Source organism: Sinocyclocheilus anshuiensis, unplaced genomic scaffold, assembly GCF_001515605.1.
Source record: "Sinocyclocheilus anshuiensis isolate Anshui unplaced genomic scaffold, SAMN03320099.WGS_v1.1 scaffold389, whole genome shotgun sequence".
In the NCBI taxonomy this organism is placed as follows: Eukaryota; Metazoa; Chordata; class Actinopteri; order Cypriniformes; family Cyprinidae; genus Sinocyclocheilus; species Sinocyclocheilus anshuiensis.
Genome location: NW_015536494.1, coordinates 474183 through 483861, shown reverse-complemented (window position 1 = coordinate 483861; position 9679 = coordinate 474183). Strand labels below are relative to the sequence as shown.

Here is a 9679-nt window from a genome sequence, read left to right as displayed (position 1 = left end):
TGGAACTTTTTACAAAAATAAAATCTTTTTTTTTTTTTTTTTTTTTTGTTCTGTTGTTTTTTTTGTATCAAAGCTTGACATGTTTAAAAATCTTTTAGAATATATATATATTTTTTTAAAATAAGTTTTAGTTGCACTTGTATCCATATCAAATAAATCAAATATCTTTAATTATTACTTGCTATTTTTTCTCTCTTTTTAAAGAATTGCAAGAAACTCCATGGCGAGTTTGTGGGTCCTGCTTGCGGGCATAATGGCCCGTACATCCCTGACGTATTGTTCTGGTCTGTCATTCTCTTCTTCACCACTTTCTTCCTGTCATCCTTCCTCAAACAGTTCAAGACCAAGCACTATTTCCCCACTAAGGTCAGTAGAGTCATGTGCAGATCATGTGCTGATAGAGTGTTATTTACTCTAACATTTAGTTTCTGTTCTCCAGGTCCGCTCTTCAATCAGTGACTTTGCAGTTTTTCTAACCATCATGATTATGGTCTTAGTTGATTACTTGGTGGGCGTCCCCTCTCCTAAACTACACGTCCCAGATACCTTTGAGGTACTATAAATGTCATTTTCTATTATTAATTCGTTTTTGTTCATCTTAATTTGATGAGTTGTTAAACTAGATTGAACAAAAGATGTTTGACTGGTTTTAGGGGTTTTGGACTTTTGACCTTTGTTTCCACTCTTCTAAATTTGGCCAATAGTTATTTTACAAAGAAAAGTTGGAATAGTATTTCTCAGAACACTTACTTGCACAGCTTTATATCTTCGAAAACAGTTGAATTGAGTGTATCATCATGTGAATGGAGGCAAAACTTTGTTGTAAATAATCCATAATAAACAGAAAACACACTTAGCAGGGTTTAGTTGACTCTAAACCACTCCAGCTGTTTCTGTTTTCTGTTATCCTGCTGAGCTTTGACTGTTGATTTAACCTCTCTTGTCCAACTTTATTTTTCTACAAAGCCTAAGAACCAGGTGCTGCAGTTTTATGCAAGTATTGCCATTTATCAGTAATGCTCAAAAGTTTAATACTGTTCAAATGTTTGAAATTTAGGAAATTAATACTTTTATTCAGCTAGGACACATTAAATTGAATAAAAGTGACTGAAAAGAGATTTATAAAGTTACAAAAGCTATTTGAATTTCAAATAAATGCTCTTCATTTGAACTTGCCATTCATCAAAGGATCCTGAAAAAATACACCAGTTTCCACAAAAAGCAGCAGAACTGTTTTCAACTTGATATTAATAAGAAATGTTTCTTGAGCAACAAAGCAATATATTTGAGTGATTTCTGAAAGATTGTTTGACACTGAATATTTCACAATAATTCTGTTTTTGTCGTAGTTTTGATCAAATAAATGCAGCCTTGGTGAGACTTCTTTAAAAAAAAAAAATCTAAAAAAATCGCGCCAACCCTAAACTTTTTTTGCAGTATTGTACAGCATGTGCTTCTTAGATGCTGTTTGTTTTGTCTTTGGTGACTCTAAAGCATTCATTCCTATTGTAAATTCTTATTGTGAAAGGATGCACCCATGACCAGTACTATTTTGTTGAAATTAAAAACTAAAATCAGTCGTTTTAAATGCCACGTGAATTTAGGCATCACAACAGTATAATGTTTGCAAAAGATTATGTTTAAGTGTTATTAAACTGTGTGTTTTTAAAGAATAGTTTTATTTGAACATTAGATAATGACAAAGGTGGTCTAAATGTAAAAATAGGAGAAATAATTATTATAAGTATAATATTGAAAATACAATACAGATACCAATAAATTAAGCATTCTCTAATTTAGACTGATAACTGATATGACACACAAATTGTGCATCCCCAATAAATCACATTTTATGTTTATTATAAAGGGAAGAACATTAATGTAAAGTGTTTTTCTTCTGTCCAATAGCCCACCTCTAAGAGCCGGGGCTGGCTGATCTCTCCTCTGGGCGATAACCCCACATGGACGCTGTTTGCAGCAGCCATTCCTGCCCTCCTGTGCACCATCCTCATCTTCATGGATCAGCAGATCACTGCTGTCATCATCAACCGTAAAGAACACAAGCTCAAGGTCAGTTCAGCACCTGATCCTGTCTGTCAGAGCACTGCAGTGGTCCTGGTGCTCATGAATCTGTTCTTGAATCTGTGCAGAAAGGCTGTGGGTATCATCTTGACCTTCTGGTGGTGGCCGTGATGCTCGGTGTGTGTTCTGTGATGGGCTTGCCCTGGTTTGTCGCTGCCACCGTCCTCTCCATCTCTCATGTCAACAGTTTGAAGGTGGAGTCAGAGTGCTCAGCCCCGGGAGAGCAGCCCAAGTTTTTGGGTATTCGTGAGCAGAGGGTTACTGGGTTCATGATCTTTGTGCTTATGGGTCTGTCTGTCTTCATGACATCTATTCTAAAGGTATGCCTCTGTTTATAGTGCAGAAAAAATTGCAATAAATTAACATTTTATTTTGCTAATATTTCAAGATGAACACTAACTGAACTGAAGCAACTTTGGTTTACTTGATTATCCATACATGTTTTTTTTTCTCTCAGAAAAATCATGTTAAAAAGCATAAAATTTAAAGTAGTCTGAAATGCCGTTATAGAGATCACACTGATTTACTTTTCAAGCTATCAGAATTTCTTCTTTTTGCCCATGTAAATATTTATAAATGTATATAAATTGCATATTTTAGCTCAGTTAAGGCTTGTTCACACGTTTAACGCCTCGTGACTAAACAGAGGGCGCCAATGTGATTGTGCACACCAACACGCAAAACGCGAGGCGTAAAAGCGTAATTTTTTTAAAAACGCCTCGGGCTCGTTTTTTTGGTTTGACGCGCCGCGTTAAAAACTGGCCGACCAATGAGATTAGCGCTTTTGTTCACGTGTCTGGAGCTGCTGAAGTTACAGTAAAACATGACTTGGTAGCGCTCAAGCACAAAACGGTCTTGCCGAGCACACATTGATACCTAACGACAAAGAGGAAGTAAGTAGACCAAGAAGATGCATCGAGGCAAGATAAATGTAGAGCTGCTGGTCTCATTGGTGTCTGAACACAAAGGGCTTTATGACAAACGCGACAGCGACTACAAAAATCTCGATAAGAGGGAGTTGTTATGGAGAGGAATTGCAAATCAAATAGGATTCGATGTGTACCGGGGTATTTCTGTTTTTCATTAAGCGCCATCTAATGTCAGGGAGTGAATTTGCACGTTCACTCGGCTCATCGCCTGCGAAAATCGCTTGGGTATGAACACAAAAGACACGTCGAAAAATGTCGGCGATAAGCGTGCGCGATAATCGTCCCGGTGTGTACGAGGCTTTAGGGCCTCTGAAAATGTTTTTTCCTCCTGGAGTATGAGCTCTATATTCTACCAAATCATGCTATGTGAGCTGTAGAAGCCTGACGCATCAAAAATTATAACTAATAAAAATAAAACAAATTTGCAATTTTTATTTTATATATTTTGTCTAAAGGTTTAGTAAACTCTTCCATTGCTAAATTAATTATAAAGACTGTTATTTCCATATGTCTGGAAATTAGTTTTTTTCTAATTTCTCTATAGTTTATCCCAATGCCCGTGTTGTATGGAGTATTCCTCTACATGGGTGTTTCCTCACTCAAAGGCATACAGGTTAGCACACTTTCATATTCACAGTACTTTATTTAATTACAGGATTGATGCACGTCTTATTTATACATACAGCTAAAACGAAGGCTATGATGGATGTGTGGTCATATTGTTTGTGTATTGGTTGCACTGCAGTTCTTTGACCGTATTAAGCTGTTTGGGATGCCTGCAAAGCACCAGCCTGACTTGATCTACCTGAGATATGTGCCGCTGTGGAAGGTTCACATATTCACAATAGTTCAGCTCACCTGCCTTGTGCTACTGTGGGTCATCAAAGCGTCTGCTGCCGCGGTGGTCTTCCCTATGATGGTACGTTTAAAATTCACTATAAAATCTCATAGTTCCCCTTTACACCTGGTATTAACAAGCGTTTTGTGTAGTTGATATTTTTTAGCCGAATCGCATTTACACCTTAATTCTAATGTGTCTCCAGTGTGATTAGATCACGCTTACGTGCACAAAATATAAATCACCATTTCAGATGTTGCGTTAACTGAAACACTGATCGATATTCAAAACACTTCAAAATAATAGTTTGCCATTTCTTGCTTTTTTTTTCTTTACAAACAATTCAAAGAATGTTAATAGGGATTGGAAGTTGAGGAAAAGGTTTTAAAGAGTTCTTTTTGGGTAGAAAAATTGGATTTCAAGTGTAATGTAAAATCCTACAATATATAATGAAATATTGTTGATTAAATATCTTTCACATTGCAAGAAAAAAATACCAATAACAGCTCCATCAAAGTGATGTACAGTATATGATTATTTGTAGCATAACCTCATTATTGCATATTATTTGTGCAGCTTTCTTAATTAAAAAAAATTAAGCAAATTTATTATGCACTTGCTACATAAGTTAATTTATCACAGCGAGAGAATTTAGCACAGAAATTTGATTCTGTCTCTGCATGCTCGTAGATTACATTTAGAAAAAAAATATATTTTTTTTTATTAATTCTTCATTCAGATTGTACTGCTCATCATCCATTAGTTTGTTTTTTACTCAGGTCTTGTATTTGCCTTCTGTAGGTTCTTGCTCTGGTATTTGTGAGGAAGCTTCTGGATTTCTGCTTTTTGAAGAGGGAGCTTAGCTGGTTGGATGACTTAATGCCAGAAAGCAAGAAGAAAAAGGAAGACGACAAAAAGAAAAAGGCAAAAGAGGTACTTGTTCAGGATGTGGATCTTGCACACTGAAATTTTAAAGATAGCTGTCCTGTACTTCTTCATAGGCATTTAACATTTATCTTCTCTTGATAAAAAAAGAGACCTCTTGATGTGTGTAACCAGGAAGCACAGCGCATGATGGAGGCTGAAAGTGGAATGGAGGTCCCCTATGATAATGGTGACCACCTGGAAATCCCCGTGAAGAGCCTTAAAATCAGGTTGGTGAAAGTTCATCGCTCATATACGGTTAGATTTCACAGGATGTCTTACATACTGCAGCTAAGGCATTCCTTTGCTGTGGGTTTCTTTTAAACACCCTGCGTTGGCCTCATTCAAGGGCTCATTCAGTAAGTTTTGACCTGTTTCTTTTGAAACAGATCTGACAGCGTAGTCTCCGACACCTCATACGAGGAAGACACGAGCAGTGTGGTTGGTCTTTTGTCTACTTGCAGGCCTGCTTGAGTTCTGGTTACCACATACTTTCTCTTTACAGCTATTAATCATCACTTATGTTTAATAAGAGTGATGATGATGATTGTTGCAGAGTATTTTACACATCACGGTGTGAGTGCGTTGTTAAGAGTCTAAATCTTCCTCTAACAGCTCTGCATTGGTTAACAGCGGTGGGAAGCTTACTGATGCACCTCATTCCACTCATCGTTTCCCAATGCAGAACAGCTTCAGATGATGATTGCTGCTCATGATTTACATTGTATGTTTGGTAATCGACATTTCATGTGTAAACCAAAGCTCAGTAATATCTAAACAAATTAACCAGGGCCATCACATTGACAGACAGCTGTTTCATTGACCAGTACACTTGTTAGGCTTCAAGAGCATTTTACTCATGTCAGAGTGCTAACTCTCATTACATTAACATCAGATGCATTAATATTACAGCAGTAGCTCATTTAGTATTCAAATGACAGTTGAAGACCAGTTATTTCAATTTTTTATATCGAGTAATCCACATTATTAATTTTTATTAGTCAGTTGTGCAATTATGTGGTTAGATATTTTATATAATTACACAACACGATTAATCCTTATTTATTGTATCTTATCTCAAATATGTGCTCAAACCAGTTGTTGTTTTCACCATGATGATTATACAAAGTCTAGACATACATTACTGTTAAAAGGTTTTGGGTCAGAAAGAATAATGTTCAGGGTTTCCGCGGTCCTTAAAAAGTCTTAAATTTAGTTGATCAAATTTAAGGCCATAAAAGGTCTTAAATGGTACAATAAAGTCTTAATTATGATTTCAAGAAGTCTTAAATTTGGGGACGGAAAGATAAGAATTGCGATATGGCTTAATGTGATGATTAAACTTCAAAAGGCTATGATTTCATTAAATAAATATGAGCGCTGCACGTTTCAAAGTCCAGTGCTGCGCTGCTTTGTGTTCTGCCGTTACCGGGGAAACTGCTACATTTCTGCCACTGAAAAGCGCCACATGATGGCAGAGAATGAATTGGCATTTTCAAAAAGTCAGTCTGCTGTTTTTGTGCAGACCAATGGGAAAATCGATATTTTTATCGATATTTTTACACTGCAAACATGCAGAGTTGTAAATATGAACTGGTGGATCAACAAGAAAATAATGCTTTATAAAAATCTAAGTAATTAAGGCAGTAAAATATTTTGTTCTTTAATGTTTAATTATACTGTATAATGCTATTTAATTAATATAATTGATTGATAATAATTGTTTAAATTCAAATAATAAATGATACTTTTGACTTAAAAATGGTTTAAAGGCTGAAATGTGAATTTTGTCATTTTATAAAACTTTTTTTTTTTGTGAAAACCTGTATCTGACTTGTAAATCATGCTTTTTACAGTCATTTTACAGTTTAATATGTTACCATTGCCCTACCCTGCTCATATGGTATTAATTTTATTTGTGCAGGTCTTGAAAAAGGTCTAAAAAAGTCTTAAATTTGAGCCTGAAAATCTTGAACATACCCTGATTTTACATTAAGAAGAAATTTCTATTTATTTAGCAAGGATGAAATAAATTTATCAAAAGTGACAGAAATCATTTGTAAGATTTTTAATGGATTTACTTTTTCAAATAAATACTATTAATTTGAACTTTCTATTCATAAAAAATCCTAAAAAAAAAAGATCACAGTTTCCACACAAAAAATTAAGCAGTACAACTGTTTTCAATATACCATTCAGCTTTGCCATCATATAAATAAATTAAATTTTAAAATATACTAAATAGAAAAGTTATTTTAAATTGTTTACATTATTATTGTATTTTTGATCAAATAAATACAGCCTTAATGAGCAAGAGACTTCTCTCAAAAACGTTCAACAAAATCTTACCAACCTCAAATTTTTAAATGGTTTGGTGTTTTTAAACCACTCCTTTAGTTATAGGTTGCACTGTGAATATAATTTTGATTTTGTTGTTCTTGTTTGGGAAGTTTGGTCCATTTGGTCTCAGATCTGCTTAGTGTTCATTTCATAGTTTATCTTATCTAGAGGGGTCTTATAGAAGAAAAACAATTCCATAAGGTTGATGTTTAGCTTTCAGCAAGGGAGCAAGTAGACCTTTGTCTCAATCAAAGGTGCTTTGATTGCTAACATGACATATTGCTCATGAACATCATCACAACAACATTAAATGCTCACCTCTGATATAACACACAGGGTCTGCGCTGGGAAGGGTTGTCCTTGGCTCTTCTGATGTGATTTCCTTGCTTTATTAATCAAATGGCTATCAAGCACAGTGCTGGTGAACAGGAAGTGAAATGAGTGTGTTAAAGTGTGGGCGACCAGCTGTAAGTGCTCTGATGTGTCTTTTCTGCAGCACTGACCCCTCTGTGGTTAACATATCTGATGAGATGGCCAAAACTGCTGTGTGGAGAGCTGTTGCCATGAGCTCTGACAGTGCCAAAGTATTGAAACCTAGTGCCAGGTATAGCCATTGTTCCTCTAACCTCGTATCTGTTTTTCCTCTCACTGCTTCAACGCACAGCCTGTTTTCCTGCATAGATGTAAAGCTGTACAGAAGAACGGTAGATTTTAACCAGCCTGTTTAGCCTGTTTGTCCAAGTTTTCATTTTAATGTATATTGTTAAATTTGATTCAGTGCAACTACTTATGCAAGACTGTGTTTATGAATAGTTTATTTATTGCAAATGATGCCCAATGAACTATTTCTATTAAGTCCTTCATGTCAGAATAAATTATATAATTATGTATTTTATAAAAGTATAGTTTTCTAAATATATATAATTTGTATATTTATAAAGGTTATTAGTTTATATGAACTTTTTTTTGGCATAAAGGAAAAAATTACATTATTAAAAAACTTTATAAAAAATGAGAATAGTTTATTTATTTTATTAAATAAAAAATGTTATTTTATAAAAGTTATTAGTTTGCTTATTTTATTTATCTTATTTTTATTTATATTTATCGTCATGTGACCAGGCCGCTATCCATTGTTTATAACCAATGCCTGTGAAAAGTGTGTGCTGGATTTGCTTTTGAATATTTCCTTAAGTATGACATGTTGTTTGCGCTTCATTGAATGTGATACTGTGTGTTGCAAGTATGGCGATATTAACATTTAGAAAAATGTTGCTGGGCGTCTGCTTTGAGTAAATTTTTCCTTAATCTTTTGTCTTTGTTTTACAGTGAAGAGAAGACGGTTAGTATTAAGATAAATGCGGAAGACGAGCAGGGGGATAAATGTGTGGATACAGAGACGTCATTATGATAGACAGACTTTGAGAGCTCACTGTGGACACTTGCAGGGCCCTTCCCAGAGTCCTCTAGTCTGGAACAGTGTTGCTCTGTTCTGTGTGCCCTGCCAACCTGCCTAAGTCAAGCCAAAGGTAGAGATGCCCGATAGAGGGCTGAGAAATGACTTCCAGGTATATTTATCTAAGTTTCTATTTTTAATCAAACCAACAAACCTTTTTATTTTGTACATTTTGTTTTTAATATGAATAAATCACCATGATTTCAGACATATACTGTAGGGAATGTTATGAAGAGCTCAGACCAGTAGGTTTCATATTTTTACTTCATTTTGTCATTTAATTTTTTTCAAGATAGATATGAAGACGAAGTCTTTTAGAATTAGATTTACAAGCCAAAATCCTGTTTCTCACGGTACCTTTCAGATCATCACCCTGGATGTTTTTCTTTAAGTACATTAAAATGCTGTTTGTTGCAGTGCTTTTTTTTTTTTTTTTTTATAAATAAATGCATATATGAGAAAATGCTTCATTGAGACCAAAGTTGGTGACATTAGGCTGCATGACTGACCTTCCAAACTACTGGAAAAAGAGTGTGCAAAGCGAACACTTCAAAATGTCACATGAAGGACATTTAAATATGAATAAAAATACAAAGTAAATTATTATTATTGTACTTCAGTTGTAACAATGTCATTCCCATTGACGGTCTGACAGATTACTTGATTTATGTACAAATACTATATTAGAACAGTCGGATAGCACAAAGTGAGATCAGTTCTTGCAGTCACTCTGAAAGTAAATAGCAGGTCAGAGAATTCAAACTTGAGTAATGTAAATTGCTCCAGATTGTGTTAAAGTTTTCCCTCACATTTTTTTCATGTGTTTATATTGTTTCTCTTTTTTAGTGTTATAAAATAGAAGTTTGTATTGTTAGTACTTATAATTTTTACGATGTGTTAATCAACTAATTTATTAACGGTGATTTAATGGTTAAGTAGGCGATGCAGAGGCATGATGGGGCAGAAGGACTGCTGCAGTGTTGTTGGCCTGTCATTTCTTTCCTCTTCTGTTACTGGTGTTAATGTGCACTTTAGGTAGGCTCGCCATCGCAGCTGTAGGCCTGACAACAACTTATTTAATCTAGATCAGTCTCAGGAAACTTCGCACTC

The 9679-nt window shown here is 35.0% G+C and overlaps 1 protein-coding gene across 6 annotated transcripts in view; it reads left to right on the top strand.

Annotated features, from left to right (window-relative positions):
- Positions 1-9671, top strand: part of LOC107686077 (sodium bicarbonate cotransporter 3-like) — a 50956-nt gene extending 41285 nt beyond the window's left edge. For 2 of the 6 annotated variants that reach the window (XM_016482921.1, XM_016482916.1), the window contains exons 16-25: positions 205-366; positions 440-553; positions 1909-2070; positions 2151-2402; positions 3556-3624; positions 3757-3930; positions 4651-4782; positions 4885-5003; positions 7610-7717; positions 8443-9671. In XM_016482921.1, coding sequence (XP_016338407.1) covers positions 205-366; positions 440-553; positions 1909-2070; positions 2151-2402; positions 3556-3624; positions 3757-3930; positions 4651-4782; positions 4885-5003; positions 7610-7717; positions 8443-8524 — 1374 coding nt within the window. In that variant the 3' untranslated portion in view covers positions 8525-9671. Of the gene's footprint in view, positions 1-204; positions 367-439; positions 554-1908; positions 2071-2150; positions 2403-3555; positions 3625-3756; positions 3931-4650; positions 4783-4884; positions 5004-5162; positions 5296-7609; positions 7718-8442 lie in introns of those variants that run through there. The other 4 variants (XM_016482928.1, XM_016482949.1, XM_016482942.1 and 1 more) reach the window with 4 other exon arrangements.
- Positions 9672-9679: the final 8 nt, after the last annotated feature.